Below are 25502 nucleotides of genomic sequence, written 5' to 3'. Positions count from 1 at the left end.
CCTGGCAAAGAGTGCCATTTAGCCATGGTGGTTGGTGACAGATGCTTAAAATTTGTCTTATTAAGGGGCATACATTTCCCATATTTAAAAATGAATGTTCTTTTGTATTTCTCTCTCTCTCTCTCTGTCTCTCATCAAAGCCATTCTAGGTATGTGCCGCATGCAGAGTGCTTTGCAGATTTCATATAATAGATCCTATAAAAAACTACAGTGTCAGGTAAGCAGAGGAGTAGAGTCAGCGGGAAGGGAAGAAGGGCAGAGCAGCAGTCTCCTTACATGGGAAAGTACCACCAGTGTGTGCTGGCTGGCCTGCCGAGGGTTTCAGGAAGAGGTGGGGACAGTATCTGGTTGTGTTCTGGGCATCTTTTTTTTTTTTTTCTTTTTTTAGGTAAGTTTTTTTTTTTCTAATTTCAGACTTACAGAGGAGTTGCAAGAAGAATACAAAGGATTCCCATCTGCTCTGTACCCAGATTCCACACATATTAACATTTTATCACATTTGTTTTATCACATTCTCCCTCAACATTTATAAAGTTCAGATACATGATGCTCCTTTGCCCCCTAAATACTTCAGTATTTCCTAAAAGGCAAGGATATTCTCTTACATAACCACAGTACAATGATCACAATCAGGAATGTGGCATTTGGCTCAGAACCCAGTTCAGAATCACACGTTGAATTTAATTGTCCTATTTCTTTAGTTTCCTTTAATCTGGACCGGTTTCTCAGTCTTTGTCTTTTGTGACCTTGATAATTTTTAAGAATGTCCTTCAACTTTTTTTTTTAAGATTTTATTTATTTATTTGACAGAGAGAGAGAGCACAAGTAGGCAGAGTGGTATACAGAAGGAGAGGGAGAAGCAGGCTCCCCGCTGAGCAGGGGGCTCGATCCCAGGACCCTGAGATCATGACCTGAGCCGAAGACAGACGCTTCACCAACTGAGCCACCCAGGTGCCCCTCAACTGGAGTTTTGATGATGTTTCCATTCAGTGTGTTCTGTCTGGAGGCATAGGATGTCAATTTTACCCATTACCAGTGTTGCTAGCATTGGTCCCTTAGTTAAGGACGTTTCTGCCAGGCTTCTGCCCTCTGAAGTTATATTTGCTTGTAGGGTGATACTTTGAGATTGTTAATTGTTTCCATGTTGGTGTCCAAATGATGATAATTTCTTTTTTCTTTAAAGATTTAAATTGGACATGCATATTATGGTGACTGAGAAAAATAAAGGGGAAGAAGAATAAAATCTATCCAAGGATATAGTTTTAGTTTGGTGCGTTTTTTCTTCCAGTCTTTTTCTGAGCATAACTTTGTGTATGGTTGTAATCATACCATGTACATTTGAATTGTTTTTAATTTAATTTTTATTTTAAAAAATTTGTATTTCTGTTATTTGAGAGAGCAAGTGCCCGCACACAAGTGGTGGGGAGCGGCAGAAGGAGAAGCAGACTCCCTGCTGAGCAGGCAGTCCAACACGGGGGCTCCATCCCAGGACCCTGGGATCACGACCTGAGCCGAAGGCAGACCCTTAACTGACTGAGCCACCCAGGTGCCTCCCTGAATTTTGTTTTTTAATACTTAATATTAAAACAAATATTTTTTCATTGTGCAGTCTTTGAAAACATCATCTGAATAGCTATGTTATTCTGTTGAGTGGTTTCCTCTAAATAACCATTCCCCTGCTCTTGAATATTAGGTTGTTTACAATTTTTGGCTCTTACGAGTAGGACGCTGTGAGTCATCTGTCAGAACCTCTGCTAATTTCCTCAGGACAGAGTCCCAAAAGTGGAATTACCAAGTCAAGGAGCATAAGCACTTTTAAGATCCTTGATACATGGTGCCAAATAGCTTTCCAAGAGAATTGTACTTTTGCCAGCACTGTATGACATTTGGGCACCGTAATTTAAGAGATTCATTAATGATGTGTCTCAGCTTTTTTCTTTTTAACTGTGACCCACCAGTCAAGATTTGTGTTGAGATTAATTTTGAATTATGAAAGCAGAGGTATTTATTTCCCAAAATAACTTCTAGTAATATAGCACATTATTCTTTCCAAGCTCTAAAAGTCTGCTGCCAGCCTGGGATAGCTCTGAGAGTCATGAGCACAGCTGTGTCTAAGGTAGATCATTCAGGACAGCGAGGGACTTGAGGGTACAGGTGAGGAACTGAGGTATTTCACTTACAGAATCCTAAGAAGGAACGTGTTTACCACCTTCAGAGTGTGGTGGGCTGCTAGAGTGGCCTGGGATGGGGGGCAGTTTATGCTTTCTAATGACCGAAGCTATCCAGGATTAGATGGTAGTGTGGAGGACATGGACATATAAACATTTAGTTCTTAGCAGCCTTTTGGGCCCACTATGTTGAACAGCCTCCGGCGTTTTGAATCCTTGGCTCTGGAGGGCTACCTGGAGGCTGCAGATGGCAGGAATGTGGAGAGGAGTCCTGTATCAGGGAAACCAACCAGCCCAGCTCAAGCCTGGGAACTGCAAGGCCTTTTGGTCTCCTGCAGTGTCCCCCCTTCCCACCCCCACTTAGTAGTAAAGGGCTGAGGTTGCAGGGAAACTGAAGAGCCACCAGCTAATTTTCCTTTCATTTGTGGTTAGTTGTCACCAAGTGACCAAGATACCTGATGAGAACAGGCATAGTGAAGCTCGGGTAATTGGGAAGAACACAGTAGATCAAGGCTTTGATAGTCCCTCTGTCTCCTTCCTTATAGCAATTTATCTGAAGTACAACACATGATTTAATGCCTTACACACTTTGAAATATCCCAACTGGAGCAGGTGTTAATATTTCTTTCTAGTTTTTGTTCCAGTAGGTGCTTAAGATCTATTTGTATGTCTGCCAGAACACCCAGAATGATAGTACCTTACAAAGATCATATATTTCACTCATGTTGAAGGCTAGAAAGCAGTGTTCTAGGGCCAGTATATACCCCTGTGGGTCAGGGACCCAGGTACCTTCTATCTTACTACTCTACATCTTTAACAGGTCCATTCTCCCCATTGTCTGAAGGTGGCTGCTTGAGTTCCAGCCATCTTGTCCTGATTCCATCTGGCAGGGGAGGAGGGGACTAATACCCAGATGTTTTATCAGGAACAGTTCCTAAAAGTTGCACATCACACTTCTGCTTATATTCTAGGGACCAGAATTTAGTTACATAGCCACACTTGCTGTAAGGGAGACTGAAAGGAGTGGCTTTTAATGAGGGTGGCCACTTATTCAGAGAAAATCAGCAGTTTATTTCACAAGGTATAATTACCTTGCGGTACTTCTCTGGTAGTGGTCATGAGGATGGATTTGCCAAAATGTCACAGTTGCAAAGCACTTTGGAAAAATCATTTAGGCCCCTTCATTTTACAGACACTTAGAGAAGAGAGAGGACTTGTCCAAGGTCACACAACCAGTCAATAAAGCCAGGTACAACTTGGGTTTCTGGCTGTTTTCCCCGAACCTCCAGCTCTATATTCTCAGCCAGCTTGAGTTCTCTGACCTTTGGTTCAGGTCATCTGTTTTTAACATTTTTCCTGGATCCCTTTACCACCAGCTTCTTAAGAGTCTAGACTTTTAGATTCTGACATTTGAAAACTATTTTGAGCAAAATGTGGGTTACACTAAATTAAACCGGTTTCTTCACAGCTCCCAACATAAGAAGGGTATCTTTTTTCAGGTGACAGAGCAAAAAAGGTCAAGTCCCACCTCCACCCTTTTTCCTAAATACTAAACTTCTGTCTTCAAATCCTCTTCCTTTAGCAAGCTGCTTTTACATAACTAAATACCTCTGGCTTCGTGGTCTGCATTGAAAAGTGAATCTGTGACACCAGCCTCCCCGGCTACGGAGAACATGAGGGTGCTGGCATGCACCCCGGAGATCTGGAGCTTTTTCAAGCTGAGGATGTAGTGTGACAAGGAGTGTTCTCCCTATTATTTTCTAGAATTGTACCACTCTTTATCTCGTTAGTCAGGTGGGGATGGTGGGGGAGGTTAAGTGAAAAGAGATGAGCTTGGGGCGCCTGGCTGGCTCAGTTGGTTGAGCAACTGCCTTTGGCTCAGGTCACGATCCCAGGGTCCTGGGATCGAGCCCTGCATTGGGCTCCCTGCTCGGCAGGGAGCCTGCTTCTCCCTCTGACCCTCTCCCCTCTCATGCTGTTTCTCTCTCTCTCTCTCAAATAAATAAAATCTTTGTTTATTTATTTTTTTTCAAGGGGAAAAAATCTTTAAAAAAAGAAGAGATGAGCTTATGTGTGCCATGTGTTAGAGAGGGAGAGAAGGAGCTAGAAAGGGGCATAGTCCCGTACATGAGCTCTGATTAACAGCGCATCTGGGCCAGTTGCCCCAGTATCCTGAGAACTGGGGCAGACAACAGGGCACTGTGGCCTTACAGGAAGCAGAGGGTTAGAAATCCCTTCTTGCCATGGGATTCTGGAAGTTTGGGGTTTTTCCAGCCTCTCTGAAGGCCCCTGCCTGGGAAAGAGGTGCTCCTTTTCCACTTGGGTCCAGGGAGCTTGTGGGGTTGAGAGAAATAGACTGCCTCTGGCCAGGAGCTAGGAGACCCGAGGTCTAGTCCTAGCTCCGCCGCTTACCTACTGTGTGATCTTGGTAAGTGATATAACCTCTCTGAGCCTCAATTTCCTTTTCTGTGGAATGAGGCTAGTCCCACTTGTTGGGTTTGGTGAGGGGCAAATGGGCATGAAATCTGCAAGGAGTGTTGTACATGTGCTGTGTGGCCTCTTGGTCTGGGTTGCCATGCGGATGGGTGATTATTTCAGGTTTTATATCCTGAATGTGTGTACGTGCATGCTCCTTCCTGCCTGGACGTGCTGTTTTGCCTGATTGCAGCCAGGGCCCTGGAGAGGAAGAGGTGGTGCCTGTTTCACTGTTCTTGCTCTGTGATTTGTCTCACTAATAGTACTAATAAGGGTAATTACGATTATTATGTACTTCTGTATGCCAAGCATTATGTTAGGTTCTCTATGTACTTTCTCCCCCTCATTTAATCCTCAGCCAGCCTCACAGGGGAGGTATCAGTACTATCCTCCCCACTTTATGGGTGGGGAGATGCCACCCCGAGAGGGCTGCTAACATCTGAGGTCATGTTGTCAATGATGGCGCCTGGGTTTGACCCCAGGTCTGTTGGGCTCCAGAAGCAGTGCTCTTTCCCTGGTGTCTGAGGGGTGGGAATCGTTCAAAGCGGGAGGATGAGGGCGGGCTTCTAGGCTGGCCCTGATACGAGGGGCAGGGCAGGAGAGCACTCGGGGCGTCTGGAAGATGAGAGGACACATTGCTTCCAGCTGTGGTGGAGGTGGGGCAAGGGCTCCCGCGCTCGGAAGAGGGGCTGGGGCGGAGGGCCGAGGCGGCTCTGATGGAGGGGCCTGGTGTTCTGAGGGGTATGCACTGTGACGGGGTTGAGGGTGGCATTGGGGACCTGGATTCCCTGGCAGCAGAAATAGGGGCAGCCGTCCTTCCTGACAGTGGTCTGCTGTGCATGGGGTGTGTGTGTGGGGGGGGCGTTATGGGCCTCAACCCAGCCCATGGGGCAGCTCAGACCTGATGTAAATACTGTTGAAGCTGAGGGTTGGTGAGCAGAAAGAAAGCAATCATTGGGAAAGGTCAGAAGGAGTTTGGATGGTGGACAAAGGGGATATTTTTTTTCTCTCCTCTAACACCAAAGCTAGTAACTTAGAATGTAAAGAGGCTGCCATACCCAGGGACAGTTCCATGGCTGGCTGGGAAGGTGGCTGGCTTCTCAGACGCTGCCCTCTCCCCGCTGAGGGTTTGACAAAGCAGAGAGTGTGTGCATCATTACCTGTTATTCTTGTTATCAGGGTTTGTGGGTTGTGACTTAGGAAGTCTGCAGGAAGGTGCTTCGCAAGGCGATCCGAGGCTCACTGGAGCTGCATCTTAAGGAAAGGAAGTAGCATGCACACTGCAAAGGTTAAAATAGACGGACGTGGAGGAGAAGGGAGAATGTTAAGTGGCTGGAGGTGAGGCTTAGGGGAGGGAGGAAAGGGCTGTCCTCCTGGCCGCCCTGTGGTTGTGAGCTAAGGGGATAGTCCGTCTGAGGCCAGGCACCAAGGGGCCTTTCATCCTTCCCTGTCTCAGCGATGCCAAGCCTGTCATCTTAGCTCTTAGCACACCAAGCCTTCTGGTGCCCCAGGATCTGGCTCTCCTGACTGTTTTCTCTCTTGCTCCCAAATCTCCTCATCCTGCCTCTCCAGGCCAGTCCTGCTCTCCCATGCCCACACGCGTCCCTCTGCGGTGGAGACCGCCCATCCTTCTCCTGACCGGCTGGGCCACCTCTGCTGCTGCCTCTTGTCACTCCAGCTCCCAGGCTGGGTGTGCTTTCTCTGCCAGGCAGCTCGGCTTCCGGCTGCCCTCCCCGCATGCTGCTAGGATTCGCTCATTATGTCCCTGGGGACTTTGCCATGGCCTTGCCTGCAGATCCCTCACCCGATTTTCTGTGTGTCTCCTCCCCAGTCTGTGTTGATGCAGCACTTCCCACCTTCTCCTTCTTGACCTTCCTCCCGGTCCTTCTTCCTCCCCTCAACTGAGGTGTTCCCTTGTCTTCTCCCTCTGAACGCCGACCCTGGAGCCTTCACTGGCCTCAGGGCTCACTCTCCAGCCTGGAGGATGCCTGTACTGTCCGCATGTCCACATCTGAGCATATTATCTACCACCTTCCTCAACAGAAGACGAGAGCCTTTCTGCCACTGCTGCTCAGTTCTTCCATTTTGACTTTCGTTCTGCACACCTAGCCAGAACCCTTGGGATCATTTTAGCCTCTTCTCTCTTCCCTCCTTGCTTACATAGGAATAATCACTGAGTTCTCTTGTTTTCCCCCTGAGGCTCTTGGATAGACCCATTTCTTTCCCCTTGGGCAGCCACCCAGCTGGTTCTTCCACCCCCAGCCTCCCTGGTGGCTGCCCAGTCTAAGGGCATGGCCAGAGGAGGCTCTTGAGCCAGGCTTTCCAGACCCCTAGGTTGGCTCCACCCACACTCTCCCACGACACTTGAATCCAGATGATCACTGCGCTGTTGTCTGTCTGCTTTCAGTGGTCCCTCTCGGGTCTCCCAAGAGCTGCCACGGACTCACTTTATGACATGCTCCTAGTGGGTGAACTCTGTAGAGGTCAGCAGTGTGGTAACCAGTGTGATTCATCGTGGTTATGATGCTCAGCAGACATTTCCTGGGGGCTTTCAAGGGGCTAGGCACTGTGCTGGGCCCTGCCCTCCAGGGCTCTTAGTCAGTCTAGGGTTGGGGTAGGGATGGGTACAGGGGGGAAGGAGACACCTCCATAGGGAGTTGTAAACCAGGGTGGCTGCAGGCAGTGCCCAGTTGAACCCTAGCATCATACTGGGTGATAGTGTGCAAGCAGTCAGTTTGCTCCGGCGTTCCTTATTGTAAGCTTCAGTTCTCTGCTGTGTGAGGGTGAACGCCGGGTCAGAGACTTTGGTGGCTGGCTGGAAAGTGGTTTGGTTACTGTGAGGGTGGCTGTTGGTTAGATGATCTAAGGGATTTACTGGGTTTGATAGAAAGGAAGCTGAAGACTTGATGCTTGAGGTTTCTGCTGTAGACACTTTGCTGTCAGTGGCCCAACGGCATGCCACTGCACTGCACAGGCAGGTGGGCACTGGGCCTGGCCTCGCTCCTTTCCCCTTCCCTTCTCCCCAGTTCCAGAAGTGTAGGTGCCTGCCAGTCTCAGGAGGGCTGGTCTACAGGTCAAAGTACTGAGGCACTGGGCAAGGGCAGTTGTTTTTCCTGATTGACCATATTATCTGAGGATTAAAACTGGAGCAACATCAGTGTGTTTTTTCAACAGATTCTTTTCTTTTTTTCCTTCAATCATGTGCATTGAGCTATGGACTTTTTAGTCTGAAGTCCATTAGTTGCCTGAGAGCAGGAGAATAACATGTAATAATATAATGGAATGAACTTTTTGGTGAGCTCTCAAGGTGGGTTACGTAAGGGCAGTGGGTCCTCGGGTATTGTACCCAGCTCTGGCAGGGCAGGATGAGGGATCCTCAGCTCCGCCTCCTGGATCGTTTTACCCTGGGGAGAAGGAATGTTTGCATTCCAGTGGCAGATTATATTCAGAAACACTAGAATATGGCCACGTTTCTATCTTCTACTCTGTGGGGATGGAACATCGTATTATATATTATGGTAACTGGTGCTGTTGGAGTGCTTTATGATTTATAAAGCATGTTCAGTAAGGTACCCCATTTCATCCTCACAGCAGTCCCACTAGGGAGGTATCATTATTTCCATGTCAGATGCAAGGCACTAAGCCGTAGAAGGTTGAGTGATGCTGGCTAGGCATCTTAGCTACTGAGTGGTAGAGCTCAGCTGCAGCTCAAGACTTCTGGCTGTAAAGAGGCAATGGACTGAGAGGGCATCAGGTCAAATAGACTAGGGTTCTGGTTCTGGCCCTGTTACTTACTAGCTATGTAACTTTGGTCAGATTGTTTAACTGATCAATACAATCAAGCATATCAGATAATCTACAGTTACCTCATTTTATTGACCAAATTCATCCATAGCTCTTTGTCCTTGCTCCATTATGGGCTGGTTGCTCTGTAGACTACAGGGTATATGTCCTGGACTCCTGTTCACCATCAACATGATAATTCTCCTTGCCTCTCTTTGTGGGATCCTTTGTTTCCTAAGTTCCATGTCTTTCTGATTTTTTTACTCATTTGTTTTGCTAGAGCATGACTTCTAGTATTTTCCTTAGAAAGGGTGTATTGGTAAGTTTTTCACATCTGAGCTCTTAAGCCTAAGTAAATCTGTACTCACAATTGACAGTTTGGCTGGATATAGAATTCCAGCTAGAGATCATGTTGCATGAGAGTCATGAAGGCAACACTTCATTGTCCTCCGCTGTGCTGATGAGCAGTCTTAGGTCAGTTTTGACACCTGATCTTTTTGTATGTGGTCGGTTTTTTTTCTTTGAAACTTTCAGAATCTCCTCTTTGTCAGCAGTGTTCTGAAAGTTTTCGGAGTTGTACTTTGGTGAGAGTCTTTCTTTATTCATTGTGTGGGACCTTCTCTCTTTAAGTCTGGGGTATTTTCTTGAAGTATTTTTTTTTTTAAGTTTCTTTTCCTCTGTTTATTTCTTTTTCTGGAGTTACTTTAATTTGACTCTTGCACTTAATGGATACATTTTCTTATTTTTCTTACCTTTTTCTTCTATTTTTTATTTCTTGATTTTGTTTTATTTTCTAGGAGTTTTTTAAAATTTTACATTCAACAGTATCGAAATTTTTTAGTTCTGTGAGAGTTTTTACTTTCCAAGAATTTTTCCTGATCCTCTTTGACTATTCCTTTCTCATAGCATTTTATTCTTTTTTTTAATTTAATTTTTAAATTTTATTTGACAGAGAGAGAGAGCACAAGCAAGAGCACAAGCAGGGGGAGGGGCAGAGGGAGAAGCAGGCTGCCTGTGGAGCAGGGAGCCCGATGTGGGGCTAGATCCCAGGACCCTGGGATCATGACCTGAGCTGAAGGCAGACGCTTAACCGACTGAGCCACCCAGGCACCCCACTTTCTATTCTTGTTTTATGGATGCAGCATTTCATTTCTCTGAGAATAATAATTATAGTTTTGCTGTTTTCTGTTCCTTTTCTTCTGTCATCCTTTTTTAGTTTGTTTTCATCCCTTTCTTTTGTGTTGAGGGCTTTCCTCAAATATCTGGGGAACTTGGGTTATCTGTATTGAATAGCAAGGCACTGGCACATGCATTGGAGACTGTGAGAGTGAGGATGAGGTGGAGGGTGCTTGTTTACTGAGAGGGCCTCACAGTGGGCATTTCAATGGGAACTCAGTTGTTTCATTGGAGGATCTCCAAATCACCATCTTTAGGCTGTTTTTCTTGTGCTTCTCAGTTTCCACAGAGAAAAATTCTCTAATCTCCTGCCTGGGGGAATAAGACTGGCAGCATTCTGGAAAATGGAGGGGAGATGTCAGGGAAGAGTGGGGGCTCAGGGGGATGGGTGATCTCAGTGTTCAGTTTGTAGACTTTCCGTTAATCCCCTTGTTTTCTCTCAGGGCCATACTTCTGCTGTCTGCCTGGTGTCTCCGAGCAGTACTTTTCTTAGTCTCTCCATATAGTAGCCCCATGTTTTCTGCCAGCTAGGCAAGGAGCTGCTGGCTAGCTCTGTGGGCTGGGTGAGGGGATCTGCTGTGTGACTGTTCCTTATTCAGACTTTTAACACACCTCCTCCCCAGCCTGCTTCCAGCCCACCCCTCCTTGTGCCTGCAGAGGTGCTTGGGGCCTCCAGTATCCAAGGCTGGTCTCCAGGTTATCTGGGAAGAATTGCTCGTTTCTTGTTGGCTGGCCTCCTGAGATCATTGGCTGAGTGGGAAAAGCTGAAAACCTTCCATTCCCAACCTAAATATGAGAAGTGATCCTACTTCTCTGTGGCTTTGTGCTTCAGTGCTTCTAGGTGGGATGGAGTTTTCACATTGCCCTGGTGTGTGGTGTTGGAGTGCAGTGTGGGGTACAGGCACTGACTTCCCAGAGGGGCCTGGAGTGAGTAGGTGACTAGTGCCTCCATGCAGCCTGCTTGTGTGGTCTGCAGCTCATGCAGCTTTGTAAAAGGGCCTGAAGACGAGTGGCGAGTTGGAGACTGGGAATGGGCTGGGCAGTGTCCTGGGGGAGGGTTGTTGGTGATTTGGGGAGGGGATAAGGTGGAAAAGTTGGTGCAGTGTCCTGAGAAGTGTTGGTGTGCCCTTCTCCCTCTGATGTAAAGTGTGTTCTAGGCAGTGTGTCTGCAGGCAACCACTCTTCCTTGGGCCTGGCAGGAAGCTGGGGCTCATGGTCCTTGGCTTCTTGATCCCCAGGTGGTCCTGCCGATGTGGCTGTCCTCCACAAAGGTCTCCTCACTCATCGAGAGAATTTCTGACCCCAAGGACTTGAAAAAACTTCTCAGGACCCGGAATAATGTGCTGGTGCTCTACTCCAAATCTGGTGAGTGCCCAACCTGGCCTTGGGGGTCATCCATCGGGGATGAGACGGTTTGGGTTCGGGGCACAGGTGGGAGGCAGAGACCTCAGGACCACCCACGGAGGGCCTGAGGGTCATCAGGCTTGTCAGCTTTCCCCAGAAAATGAGGTAGAGGCACCAAGGAGTGTGCATTCTGTCTCTTTTGGGTCCCTGAGAGGCTATTTCAGTTCCCTGTAATCAGTCTTTCTTAGGAAGAGCCTCTGGAGCCCTCACTACGTCAGGAGGGAGAGGGTGTACGTGAAGGGGGATGGAGGATGGTGGTCCCTGGGGATGGATGTTCTGGCTTCCTGGACAGGCACGGTCTGGCCATGATAGGGCATGCTTCGCCAGAGCTGTTGATTAACTGACGGGGCTGGCCTGTTGCCAGCTGAATTGGTCCCAAGCTTGGGAGCATGCACCCAGGCTGGCAGCCCTGGCCCTGCCTGGTCCCCATCTGTCCTACTCTGGGGTCAGAACATGGGACTGAGTTGGCATTGGGCTCCAAGAGCAGGACAGAGCAGTTTCAGTGGGGGTAGGAGCCGTGGGCAGTTTCAGTGGGGGTAGGAGCCATGGCTTGCCTCTTGTGACCTTGAGGCTGGCAAGGGCATAGTGGATGGAGAGAGGTTTGCTTAGCTCTTGGCTGCGACTTTGAACATCTGACTGTTGATGTTGTTCCAGCAGAGTTAAGTGTTTTCACTGCTCCTAAGGATGCCAAGTTTTCTGTGCCCTGGAGAAGCAACCAGTGGCTGGGCCAGTTCCGGGCATAGTTCTCCCTGGCAGCTCATCCTCAACACTCATTGGCACTGGGGCTGATGGATGTTTTGGATGTGTGTCTCTCCTGAAGCCTGCATCCTTTAAGCACCCTGGCACTTGCTACTTCTTGCCCTTTTGAGGGCTTGGCACACATTTCCTGAGGTGGTTGTTAGGAGCCCGGCATGTGTCTAGCATTCTCCGTTGTCAAGAGTAGGGGGAAATTGAGGCAAGGGAGAAGCAGAGTTGCTCCTGAGGCCCGGGGTGCAGGGCCCTGAATAAGCATGGCTCACTCCCTCGGATGCTCGTGGAGCCAGGCGGTTGCCAGTGCAGAAACCCTCAATTCCTTCTCTGGCTCGGTCCCATCATAGAAGCTCATCATCTTACACGGACTCTGCAAGGAACTCCTGGGACACACTCCTGTTTGCTCCTTGCCATGAGGGAGGCAGTGCAGGTTGTCAGAGAGCTTCCTGTTTACCCGTGGGGAAGCTGAGGCAGAGGGAGACTAGCTGACTTGTCTGACGGCCACTGGCTGGTAGATGATAGAGCTGGCCCTCTCTGCTGCCCCCACTTTGTTTCCTCTGCTGGAGGGTAGGAGGAAATGTGTTAATCCTGCAATGACGGAAGGGCTCTGAGATCAGGAAATGATTATGGTAGTTGTGGGGCAGGACACCGGGCCTGGACCACTCTTACTTTCTCTTCTGCCCCTCACCTGGCCACTGGCTCACTCATCGGCAGTGGGGTTCCAGTGCTTCCTGGGGTCCTCTCTGCCTTGGACTGCTGGGCGGCAGGACCCACGTGATGGTTTTACCTTCCTGCCCCTTTGCCTGGATCTGCTGCAGATGTGTGACCCTCAGTGGGCTGTAGAGTAGTGCAGTAACTGGATTTTCTCCGTTCCTATCCTCCCAAGCAGGGGGGATTCCTCTCCCCTGCTGAAAGGTGGGGTTCAGAGGGGAAGTGCTTCATATAGCTCAACTTCAGCTTCCGCCCCCTGCCCCAGCGAGCCCTGTCTGAGCCCCAGTGCATGGTGGGGTGATGGCTTTCTCCCCCTCTGCTGCCCGCCCCTCCAGTTGGGCTTGTGGGGGTTCCCGGGAGTGCCTCCTTCGGGTGGCTCCGTGCAGCTCTCTAGAAAGATGCTTTTTGTTCACTTCCATAAAAGGCTCAGCATGCTTTGTATTCACACACAGCTACCATTATCCACGCTAGAAAAGGAGATCTGTGGAGCCAGATAATTCAGACATCATTTCTGCTCGGCTTTGGGATGTATCTTACGGTTTTTGGTGGGGGAGGCAGCAGACCTGCTCTCCTTCCCAGTGTCTGCATGGGGGGCCCTTCAAGTGAGCTCCCAGGTGTGATGAGGGAGAGGTGATGCATGGGCCACAGCCCCTCTGCAGCAGTGTTGGAATCCTGGCCGGGAGCCTCTGCCCCCAAGCTCCTGCCCTCCCACAGTAGTTTCCCATGCTTTGCCCAGATGCCTGGACCCATGGAGAACTTCCTTTCTCGTGCTCACTCCACCCTACCCCAAGGCATGGTGTGTGTTTTTGCAGCTGACCCTCCAGGTACCGCGAGGGCCGTCTCTTCTGTCGCTGCTGGGGAAATGGATTGTGAAATGTGACTTGGGTCCACTTGACAGTGGTCCGTCTGAGTCTAGTGTCACATATAAACCTCATTTAACCACCAGGTTGTACTGAGCCCCTGCCAAGATGAGGATGTGATGCACAAGTAAAGGAAGGGTCTGGTCCCTGCTCTTGTCAGCTCCCAGCTTGGGCTCCAAGTCAGAGGAGTGTGGAATTGGCAAACTTGTTCCCTACGTTAGTTACAGAATTGTAATCGTTTGGTTATAGAACTTTCACAGTTTGTCCCAGAAAAGTAATGAGTCAGAGATTCTACCGAGAGTTGAGCATCTGGCCGAGAGATTCTTGGAAGAGCGGGGCGTGAGGTGTGGCATAAAGGAGGGGTGAGTTGGGGGCTCGGTGTCTGTGAGGAGGGCTCCGGAGGCTGGCGGGGATCAGGGATTCTGAAAAGCATTCTCACCGAACTATAGAGCTCAGGGTCAGTGTTGTTACTGGTGCCCCGGACCTCCCCTCTGGGACGGGTCTCCATCCTTCCTTACCCCTGAGGGAAGATGGCAAGAGGTGGTCCTGGGGTGCTCGGACACAGATGTTTAACGTTTTATTTTTTTACAGAGGCTGCAGCTGAAAGTCATCTCAGGTTATTATCCACTGTGGCCCAGGCCGTGAAAGGACAAGGCACCATCTGCTGGGTAGACTGTGGGTATGTCCTGGGGACATGGGGCATGGTGGCTGGAGGGCAGGGCCTCCTTCGGGGCCTTGGAGGGTGGGGTAGGGAAGCGTCCCTGAGGAATGCTCTGGGAGAGAGGGTGTGCTGGAGAGGTGGCAGTAGGCGAGCCTCTCTCACCTTACTGCAGGGTCCCCTGTGGCCTGGAGAGGGGGCAGTTCGGGCTTCCCGCCTGTTCTGTCCGGTCCCACCACTCTTCCTACCTTTTTCTGTAGCGTTTTTACTTTTTACTCTGTTGTCACGTGTCACGTGATTTTTTTCTTCCCAGTAGGTGGGAGAGGGGGCCTTGATGCTCAGAGGCAAGGTTATTTTCAGGGTCACCCAGTGGGCTTGCTTGGGGGAGGGGTCTGCAGCAAGAACCATGGGCTTTACCCCCAGCCCAGGTCATTCATAGAGCTCTCCACCGCCCACAGCGTGAAGGTGGTGGAACCAGCTGGTCCGACGGCCTGCTGCCTTGCCTTCTGAGGTGGCTCCGTTAGATCAGGCCTAGACAGGTGGCTTTGTCCTTCCAGCGCTCTCTTCTGACCCGTGTCTCCCTGCCCGCCCCTGCCTGTCCCGGTGCCAGGGCTGCCCGTTCCTCCTCCTCCTTCTCCTCCTTCCCGACCTCCCCCTGCCCAGAGACGTCCTTGCCCGTGTTAAGGTGACAGGACCGAACACAGCCCACAGGCAGGTGTCTGTAGGAAGGGGGGCTACTTCTTAGGGTGGGGAAGCGGTTGCTTGATGGAATTCTCGGATTCTTCTAACTGTGGGAGTTTGAATCCAGGGTGTGCTCAGCTTCCCTTTCCTTTCAGTCATTAGGAATAATTTCTACACCTGTCTGTGCACGTGTGTGTGCATGCACATATGCACACACCTTCATCATATAATTAACTCCCAATTTGGTATAGATTGGCCCAAGTACAGAACAGGCACAGAGAGTGAATGAACGTAGGAAGAAAGGTAACGAAGAGCAGGTTTGTCCTTTGTATGTTTGAGCACCTACTGTATGCAAGGCTCTGTGTTGCACTTGGTGGATACCAGCATTTACATCCGCTTCCGACTGAGGACAGGAAGTGTTTCCAGAGTCACTGTGTCCAGCCACTTCTCACCTGGACTTCGGGTCTGTCAGGGGTATGGGCTTGGGAAGAGGAGGGGAAAGGAGAATATTGCATCATTGTTAGTACGGGGAAGAGGTGGGGCTCTGCTGGGAAAAGAGGCAGTTCTTTTCCTGGACGGCCCGCCAAGGGCTTTGTAACCTTTCCTGTAGCTGTTCTTGCCCGAGCCACAGCCTGGCTGCTAGCCTGTGGGTTAGCTAAGCTTCTCGGGCTCAGCTCCAGTGCAGTCTTCTTCCCTTCCAGTCGGAATTCTAGATGGCCGTTTTGTGAATAAACTTCTGGGACACCCTGATTTATAAGTTTATGGCCTCAAGTTTGTCCTGCCCATGATTGGAGAGAAGTGACGGGAGATTTATATTTTGACAAAGCCCTGGATGAGACTAGCAGAAGTCGTAGGTGAGTGGTGTTTGCTGGAGGGGTGTGTGTGCACGTGCACGCTCCTGTCTCTGGCCTCACATCTCCTGATTTATCTGACATGTGGTGAGATCTTGGCTACCAGTTAATTCTAGTTCATAGTTGGTCCAAAAGTGTTGTCTCCTAGGTGTGTCTCAGTCTCCCGCGTTTTCCCAGGAGTGCACCATGTGACTGGCAGAACGACAGAGCCTCTCTGAGGGGACAGGGCACTTTGGAATCTCCATATCTGGAGATGACACTGGTCGGCCAAGCTGGTAGAGCCTATCACAGGGAGTTCATAGACTTGCAGGTGGCAGAAGTGGGAAGGAGAGCTTTGATGTAGTAGCTGCCTTCTCCTGCAACATTCCTAAGCACTTACTGTATGCCTTGAGGTACACAGACGGAGAATAGCGTCCTCAGGAGCTCAGCGTGCAAGGCGGAAGCAGACACTGAACCCGGTAATTACAGTCCATGTGAGAAATGCAATCGATGGAAGCTGTGGGTGCGAGGGGTACCCCTTTAATCTGCCTGGAAAGGTTGAGAAAAGCTTCATGGTGAAAGTCGAGTTACAATTTGGGGGAAAGACCTTTAAGTACCAGGTCTTTAAAGTGCCCTGGGTTTCCCTGCAGGCAGCTCCCTGTGGTGTGGGCCCCGAGCACTGCCTGGGGTCCTCTGCTGCTGGGTGTGGAGCCGGCAGTCCTGCTCTGCTCCCTGCAGAGGCAGGACTAAAGAGGGGGAGGCCAGGGTTAGAACATTAGAATCCAGGGCTTTTTCGGAGACATGACGTCTGGAGTCAATAAAAGTGCCAATGGGAGAAATAATCCTGTGACTTTTGATGTGCTATGATGAAAATCTAGGGGGGCTCCTTAGAGCCCAAAGAGGTAACCTTAAGACAAAAGGACAGACCGTTCCACATAGTCGCCACTCAGTTCATCCCTCTAAGAGAGGAAGTATAAACTGAAATGTTACGTGGCTTTTAAAATAGTTTAGATAAGTAGATGGATTATGGAGCTCTAATGGGTTGTGTTGGAAGCAGGAGTATCTGGGTCCAAGTTTGAAGTCAGAGGCAGGGTGCAGGGAGATCTTCCCAGCGCAGCCCAAGGGACAGAACTTGGGGCTCTAGTCCACGCGGGCCACTGGGGGTGGCAGTTCTCATGGACAAGCATTACACAGGGAACTCCCCAAGGGCGTGAGCTGGTTCTGCCCTGCTGGTCCTAGACTTCTGAAAGTGCCCTGTAAATCACTGGAGGAACCCACTACGTTAACCCTAGGGCCCGGTATGACAGCTCTCATTGTGTCCTAAATGTGATCAGTCTGTGTTTATGAATCTGAATGAGATGCTTCCAGGGATGGGCAGAAGCGCTCTTGGGAACACTTTCTCTTGCTGTCTGCAGTGGAGTGAGCAGGTGGAACAGAGCCAACGTCTACTCACTTTTTATCCTTGCAGCTATTAAATAGCAGGTAGTCAGCCAGAGTGTGTCTCCTCTCGCACGGGCCCTCCTGAGGTTCCCCGTCTCTCATCCTTTCCAGCTGTGCTTCCTGCCTTGCCAGCAGAGGGTTGGAGGCTAGAATGAGGATGCCAGGGCTTGGGGGGGGGGGGCGACAGGAAGGCCTCGAGTGAAGAGCCCACGCTGCTTTTCTCCCTTGAAGGGCAGGTGAAGGGAACAGGGGGCATTCTAGGGCAAGAGAAGACAGTGCTGTGGTGCGAAGTGTCCACTTTGAAGGTATGCGGGATAAAGGCAGAGGCCTGGGTTGAACGGTCAGCTCTGCTACTTAGGAGCCCTGTGACATTGGACAGGTCTCTTTCCTCAGACAGGTCTGTTTCCTCATCTGTAAATGGGACAATAGTACATATTCTGCTGCCTTTCCAGGTCTGTGGTGAGGAGCCAGCAAATGGAAGTTCTTTCTAGAATATAATTTAAATGTGAGATCCCATTTTTACTGTTACTTTTCAACTGAGCAGGATTGTTCAGGGCATTGCCAGAAGAAGCCGAGGGGGAGAAATGGTGCGTGCATTCTTCAACGGTACTTTCTTGGGGGTGGGTGTTGAGAGGATGCCCCTGAAGAAAGTTCTGAGCATGAGGGTCAGCCCCAGTGCACAGGCTGTTTTGCTCTGACCCTTAAGAAGTTTGGGGGTACAGTGGGACTTGTAGGACTATAGGTCATGGGGCCAGGCTTTGAGTCTAGACAGACAGCGAATAGCTGCCTTACCTTTGGCAAGTCACTGCCCCTCTCTGGGCTGCAGCGTAATCTTGTGTGAACCATGGAGTTCAGTCTTCCAGTTTGTTCTCATCCCTGAATAGCCTGGTTCAGAAAATCCTGGAAGCTGCCAGGTTTGGGGTGTGTGTGTGTATGCATGTGAGTAGGTGGCAGTCTTTTTTGGGGGGGGTCTTTCTCTGTGTCTCCCCCCGTTCTGGGTGTCTGCTCCTTAGGTCTCTCCTGTCCTTCCCTCAGAGCTGCTGGCCTCTCTTCTGCTTTGTTCCCTCCTCCTTACTAGTTTCTGTCGCCTCTCCCCCATCACTGGGTCCCTGCCTCCCCAAGTTTTTTAGTTTTTCTCCTCCTCTCTTCTCTCTCTGGCTGCTGCTCTTCCCCCCTTTTCTCGATTTTCTGGCTCTTCCCTCCCTACCCTTGCACGTGTGGCTGCAGGCACACGCACCCCTCTGTGTCGGTTTTCTCCCAGGTCCCAGGCCCTGTAGCTCGTAGCTGTGAGGTGTCTGTAGGGTGTCTGGCGTCTGTCCAGGGATTTGTCAGCTCTCCCTTTCCCCTCACTCCACCTCCTGGCTCAAACCTCAGCAGCCACACTCGGGTTGGCTGGTGGTGGTTGTCCGGCTGTGAAGGGGGTTGTGTGTGAGGCAGTTGGTATGCCCCTCGTGCCCCCCAGCCTGGCATCGGGCTCAGCCCTGGCGCGGAGTGCTGCTGTCGGGGCAGCTGAGCTGGAGCCAGCATGCGGGAGCTGTGCCTGGTATGCTAATTCCTGAGGCTGATTCTCACTGGGCCGACACTGCATATCGGGAGCTCACGGCTTGCTTTTCCTGAGGGTGTAAGGTCATTACCTAGCCACGGTTTCCTTCTTTCCTGCTCTCTTTCTCCCATCTGCTTTGCTTTCCCCGGGGCAGTGCTGCCTTCCCTGATCCAAGACGTGGGGCCTTCCAGGGCAGGCATCACGTATTTTGAAGTCTTAAATGTTTTCTTCTAAAAATTCTTTGAGTTTAGCATTTGCTTCTTCATATGTAAGCATGTTTAACATTACTTACCAGGGGATAAAGCAGACTCCCAGGAGAGGTGCCGTGTTTATGTTGAGGCTTCAGATGCCTCCCGGCACATTGCCCCGTGCTCAAGGGGGGGGCCATGACCCTGCTGGGGAGCACAGCCTAAGAATCTCCAGGCTGGGGGGGGGGGGCGGGCAGGAGGGGGAGGAGAGGGCACGGCCCCCTCTCTTATTCCTATCCCTTTTATTAACTACGTTGTGTATATTTTCCTTCATCCTGTGCCTTCTGGAGATAGGTGCCCTACAGAACAGCCAAACCCGGGAGGATCCCTGTTGTCCCAAGTCCCTCTTCAGAGGGTGCTCCTTGGCCCACCAAGGCTGGTCCAGGTTTAAGACCCCGCTGTTTCAGGCTGTTCTCTGTCTCCCGCCTCATGCCCTCCCCCTGTTCTTTCAGGTTGTCCTGGGTACTTGGCACCTAGCAGTCACTCTGTCAGCGTTTTCTTGCTCACTCGCTCCTCGTCCTCTCCCATCTTCTTCATGTCTCAGCAGTGAGGCCCTTCCTACATTTTCTGACCTGCCCACCCTCAGGGGCCACAGGTCCATCTGCTCAGAATCCCACCATGTTGGGTTGGACCTAGCAGATGGGAGAAAGAGATTTATTGCTGCTTTGATGGGGCAACAGAACCTGGAAAGGCCAGGTCAGCCAGGGGCACGCCGTGGCCAGGACAGTGTGCTCCGCGTCCTGCCCGGCTGCAGGAAGCTGCCCCCAGCTTGTGTGGCTCTAAGGATGCCAACTTGCTGAGCAAGGACCAAGTTGGGGGGCTGGAGGGAGATGCCTGAGGCTCTGCTCTCTCTGAGTCTCCCATCTTCTTTCCTGGGGTCTGGCTCCTGATTCACCTGTCAGGATATAGGCAGCGCGCTTTATGTTTTAGGAGTACTGGGCTCTGTAGAGGAATTGAAAGCTCCATTCACCTCGTGTGGACAGCTCCTGCATTTTGCAGCTCGGGAAACCACGGCACCCACCTGAAGTGACAGGCTGGCTGATGGCAGAGCTGGGTCTAGAAGCTGTCGGTCCCTCCAGCTGGCAGCTGGACCTTCCTCCAGGGAGGGTGTGATTCCATAGGCTGTGATTTGAGAAAGGCACGGCTCCCCTCCCTGAGCCTCCAGCACCTTGGTTTTTCTCTTCCTTCCTGCTCTCGCCCCCCACCTTTCATCCCTGGGTCTGATTCCCTGGAGCGGGGGTGGCCAGCCTCTTGGACGACTGTGACCACACATGAAGATCTAGTAAACACGGCGGCATGCGTGGTAGCGGTCACCATGCTGCTTGCCGGCCAGCCCACAACACCTAGAAATACACGTGTGTGTGTCTTTGTCTCTCTCGCCTGGGGGTGGCGAGGGGCGTGTGTATAGGCCTCTGGAATCTTTCCCCCACATTCTCTGTAGAGGAGGGCCGAGGGGGGGTGGGGCAGGACAGGATGTAGCAGGTCTGGGTGAGTCAACAGCCGAGGGAGGCAGGGCTCCAGCCTCCCGAGCACACAGACCGGCTGGACAGTCCGCTCTTGCAGGACAGTCAGGGAAGTGGCAGGTGAGGGCCTTTGCACGGCAGTCCACTCTCTGATCCATGGTGGTTTTCTCCCTCCCTCTGCATCCCAACAAAGCCTCTCATTTCCCTGATTGTTGCCTTTGTCTTCCTGCCTTTTTCCGCCAGAGCCTCACTCATTGGCTGGGGAAGGGAGGCAGAGAGGGAGGTAGCCAATAAATCAATTAATTGTGCTTAATCTATCAACCCAGATCCTTTTAAGGTCCCGAGCTTGGGTAATTTCTCTTCCCTTCTTGAACTCGTTAAGACTTTTATTGTCTGTACTGAATGATTAGCACGTGCATGTGCATGCACACACACACACATACACACACACACGTTCTCTGAGAAACTGGAGGAAGGGGAGCCAGTCGGAGAAAGTACTATTAGGAATTGTCACCTGGCAGGACTCCTGGAGCTCAGGAGACAGAGCCCAGAGAGCTAGAAGTGTAGAGCCTTACCCCAGGAGTGACAGGACACCATCATTCACTCTCTCACTCGCTCAGGCTATGTAGAGTACCTGGTACATGCGAGTTGCAGAGTCAGCTGTGAGCCAAACAAAGGCCTTCCTGGAGCAGACATTTCCGACGGGGGTGACAGTGGACACGGTCGGATGTGGAGCCGCACCGCAATGGACAGAAAGACTGCGGGGAAGGGTGTGCAGGACTGCGGAAGGTGCGTGGCTGAGGCTCTGGGGTCTGGGCCAGAGGTGCTCAGATAGGCTGGGACGCCGCCTCCCCACACACCCCTCTGAGCATACATGCACTGGCATTCGGGCACAGCTGTGTGTGAGTGTAGGGAGCAGGGGCGAGGTGGCAATCCTCGCAGAGTTTCAGAACCCAAGGAGGGAAGTGGGTTGCACCGAGTCTGCACCAAGGAATCCTGTGGCAGAGACAGCTGTGACTGGCTTAACTAGAGCGGGGGCCGCAGGCTGGGCCAGACCTGCAGCTGGGGGTCCATGCTGAGGAGTAGGCAGGGGCAACCTCTGTGCCCTCTGGGCTCCACTTAGCCCAGTCAGCTGTGTTAGAGCATTAGCCCCTACGCCTGTCCTGAGCTCACCAGGGACCTACGGCTGCAGCAGCAAGACTTTTCCTTGGAGCAGGTTCTGCCAGATCAAGGCAGGGACTGGGGTTGGAGTGATTCTGAGCCCTGTCCCACCTCTCTGCTTTGTGGAAGTCACAGGAAGCAGCTGCCAGCCAGGTTCGATGGAAGAGAGCCAGCATGGGGTGGCGCTTCTCCCCTCCTTTGGCTGCCTGGTGAAGTCTGAGCGGCGCCCCCAGGTGTGGCAGTGGAAGCAGGCAGGTTCGGTGGTGTGGGATGGGGCTGAGGGAGGCCTGAGCTGCTCAAGAGCTTCCTGCTCCGGCTGCTGTTTCTTGTTGCAGTTGAGTGAACAGCAGGTGGTCACCCAGGAACAGTTGAGCCCGGCAGAACAAAGCTGGACAGGGCAAGTGCCAAGTGAATGCTTGTAAACACCCCGAGTGGAGCCCTCTCTCCTGGGGGATGAGCTCAGGTAGGGAAAGGGCACCTTAGATGCAGTCGTTTACAAACAAACCTACCACCCGTAGGCCTGGCTTCACCACGGAGCCCCTGCGGGAAGGGCAGGCCCAAGCTGTTAAAGCTCTTGTCAGTGGAGGTGTGTACGGCATCCCCACAGGGCTTTAGCGGACCGGTTTCCAACTCCCGGATCCCGTGGGCAGCCCTTCTCGGGGGCTTCCTGCTGTATCCTCTCTGTCCTTCTGCATCTCCTCACCGCCCCTGCCGATCCCTTCTCTCTGGATTCCCTGTCTCGAGGTGTCCTTGCCACGTTGCCATGGGATTAGCCTTTCCTTTTGGAATTCATCATGCATTTTGTTTGAGTCCTGCTATTTGCCAGGCCCGGGGCTGGAAGCTGCGGTGGCTGCAGTGATGGCTGCTCCAGGTAGGACTAGATAGGGAGGGAAGAGCCGGGGCCTGGGTTGGGGTGGGGGCAGGAGGGTGGCCCCCTCTCTGACCCACACACATCTCTCCAGTCAGACAGGCTTCTTGCATTGCAAAGTGCGTAGTTACACTTGAAATGAGGTGCCACAATGTTGCTTGTCCAGTGATGAGTGTTGCTTTTAGAATTGAGCTGACTGGTTTAATTTGTACTGGGGCTGGTGCACAGCTGTGTGGAGCCGATGGCTGTAGAAGATGGTGAGGTGTGTGCATAAGTGGAGGATGAAAGGACTTCCCTCAAGTGGCTGTCATTCCTAGCAGAACAGAGTTTCTCGTGTGGTGTAGTCAGAGGGGACCAGTGGGGACTGGTGGCCCACGTACCCTCACTGAGCCTAGGCGGATGTGGGGCAGGGGCCCTGCGTGGGTGGGGTAGCCGGCCGCCTCTGGCTGGCCATTGGTCAGACTTGGCTGACTATGGTGAGGTTACGGGGAAAGCCGTGAGACAGATGAGGTCGCCGAGCGGCTGGTGGAGGCCACAGGGGAAGCCAAACCTTGGAGAGGTTGGGGAGAGGAGGAAGAGCCCGAACAGGGCAGTGGCCTACATCTGGATCACCTGGAAGGCTCCTTAAAACACAGTTGCTCAAGTCCCCACAGAGTTTTGATTCAGTGGGTTTGGGATGAGGCTGAGAATTTTGCATTTCCAACAGGTTCCTGGGTGGTGCTGATGCTGCTGGTCCAGGGACCCCGTTTTGAGATCCATTGATCTAACAGGAAGGAAACCAAGTTAGATGAAATCAGGCACGAGCACTTTGTGAGCCATCAATGGCACCAGGCTGACATTTCTTATTAGGAGAACTGCAAGCGTGTACATATTGCAGATGCTGCACTTCACGGAAGCTTTCTCCTTTCTCCCTGTGGCTTCTGTCAATACCTGGTCCAATTTCATAACTTCGTCAGCATTGTAGAACGTCTTCCTCTTATCCGGGTCAGATGGTATCTAGCAGGTGGCACATGGCACACATTTGAGCTTTAAAAATGAAAACTGGCTTCGGCCCGAGGCAGAGAGTCTGAAGTAGTGATCTGGGAAGGGCCAGGTTAATCCCTATTTTTTTAAACTTCCCCAGATGATTCTGATGAGTGGCCAAGATGGGGAGCCACAGATGTATGCTGTAGTTTGTTTTCCTTCTTAGAATGGGCTGTCCACCCACGGTGCTTCTGGGCACTTGCTTTGTCCAGAGCTGTCTGAGCTGCCCCCCACGTGTGGTGATATACCCTCCTCGTCTGCTTGTTTTTGTCTTTCTCGCTCAGCCCATCTCCTGTTGGCTACTCTCCTTCCTTCAGTTCTCTGAATGTGCGTCTGCAGTCAGGGCCTTACCTGCTATTGAGGATTCCCAGGTACCAGGCTTTTCGTAGGCCACCAGCAGATTCTACTCTGTCAACACCTTTGTGAGGACCTCCGGTAACAAATGGTTCCTGACATTTGTGTCTTTCAGTGATGCCGAGAGTAGAAAATTGTGCAAGAAGATGAAAGTTGACCTGAGCCCAAAGGACAAAAAGGTTGAATTATTCCATTACCAGTAAGTACATGTGGGCATTTCCAATTTCCAAGTAAGTGCTGAAAGCTTTCATTGGTATTCTCAGGGAATGGCGGTTTTTAGTTAGGTGAATTTTATTTCAGAATGATTTTTTTTTCTGTGTTTACAGTTCTTTTTTTTAATCTTGAACCATGTTCAATAGCTGAATGTTATTAAGATGCTGCAGGAAACCAAAGGTATGTATCTTCACAACCATTCTTAAGTTAACACCTTTTTCTCCTCATTTGACAGGGATGGTGCATTTCATACTGAATATAACCGAGCTGTGACATTTAAGGTAAATTTACCTCCCTCATTCTCAGCAGAGGTAGCATCTGAACAGATGCCAAAAGCCTGGCAGGTTCTCTCTGAGAAAAGGAAGGGCAGATTGCACAGATAGCTCTTCCAAATGACCTGAGGGATTCTTATCTCTAGAGCACATGTCAGCAGAATACCTGGAGAAGTTTGTAACTGTTAACACAATGGGGATGACCAGCCTCGTAGATAAGTGTGTGAATCTATCAGCTGTCATCCAGGGAGGCACGTGAGGGTATGCCTCTCCCCTCCAGAGGCCTGGGTCTCTAGTGTCCCTGCTAGCTCTCCAAAGGCTGGGAGGCGGGGGGGCGGGGGAGGGGACTTGCTGTGCCCAGGTGAGCACAGGGGGGCAGGACACAGGCAGGTAGGCACGTGTCGGCAGATGCAGCTCATTTCGGATGACATGCCGATGTCACCGAGTTCCTCCTTGCTACAGATGCAATTTAGAAGTAGATGGAGAAAAGCATCAGTGAAAATAGATGTGGAGGCCCTGTGACCCGCAGGTGCTGTTATCACAAAGCAGCTGCCCCCGCCCCGAGTCCTTCTGTTGCCCTTGGATTCTCTTCCTCCAGTGTACCCATTCTCTCCGTCATCCAGTCTCCTCCTGTGTCTGGTCCAGGCGGCATTCCCCTGCCCCAGCTGGGGCCATGTATTTCTTCTCTTCCCAAGATAGATGGAACTTACTTTTTCAGACTCTTCCTGCTTAGCTGACTGGCTTGGACCCCGCGCTCCTCTCTCTCTCTCTGTCTCTCTCTGTCTCCTTCCATTCTTTCCTGTCTATCCATCTGTCTGTGCAGCCATAGGGCCCCTCTCCTCTGCTGTTCTTCTCAGCACCCCGGTCATTTCCTGTTTATCTACCAACACTCGTTCTTTTTGAAGTCGCTACAGCTTTTACCTTATACAGACCCGGCCTGATTACTCATCTTAACACCCATTTAGACACTTAGAGAAAGTTCTACCAACTAGGGTTGCTTAAGCCTCTTATTCTGTGTTAAGACGTCAGCTGAAGCCCTGGGAGAGAACATGTGCTCCCCGGGAAGAGGTGTGGCTGGGCGGGGGCGGGGAGGGGAAGTGCTGTGCAGGGATAGAAGGGGGGCTGGGGGCTTTTTGTTTTAGTTTTGGAGGCTGTGTTCAGTTTACATTTAGTGGCTCCCTCTGAGTCGTCCTGGGATCATGGAGCAGGAAATTGCAGCCGCTCAGAAAGAACTGTAGTAGCTGGGAAGAAGCAAGGAGCCGGAGTAGTAGGAGCTTGCCTAGGTAGGGGAGGCTGAGTCCTGGCCTTTGTCCACCCCCTTACCGGGACCAGGTGTGCGGCATCTGCTCACTCTTCATCCTTCCTGTGATTTGCAGCTGGAGAAGAGGGCTGAGTGTTGGACAGGGTCAGAGTCTTTAGTG

At 51.2% G+C, this 25502-nt stretch overlaps 1 protein-coding gene across 4 annotated transcripts in view; it reads left to right on the top strand.

The window, feature by feature from the left end:
• The window catches only part of PDIA5 (protein disulfide isomerase family A member 5), a 93567-nt gene that overhangs the window by 9859 nt on the left and 58206 nt on the right, over window positions 1-25502 (top strand). For 2 of the 4 annotated variants that reach the window (XM_027585686.2, XM_027585687.2), the window contains exons 2-5: window positions 10841-10967; window positions 13919-14006; window positions 23712-23795; window positions 24045-24090. In XM_027585686.2, coding sequence (XP_027441487.1) covers window positions 10841-10967; window positions 13919-14006; window positions 23712-23795; window positions 24045-24090 — 345 coding nt within the window. Of the gene's footprint in view, window positions 1-10840; window positions 10968-13727; window positions 13785-13918; window positions 14007-15299; window positions 15521-23711; window positions 23796-24044; window positions 24091-25502 lie in introns of those variants that run through there. The other 2 variants (XM_027585688.2, XM_027585689.2) reach the window with 2 other exon arrangements.

Source organism: Zalophus californianus, chromosome 1, assembly GCF_009762305.2.
Source record: "Zalophus californianus isolate mZalCal1 chromosome 1, mZalCal1.pri.v2, whole genome shotgun sequence".
NCBI lineage: Eukaryota > Metazoa > Chordata > Mammalia > Carnivora > Otariidae > Zalophus > Zalophus californianus.
Note: the sequence above shows the minus strand (reverse complement) of the source record. Positions and strands in the feature narration are given on the sequence as shown.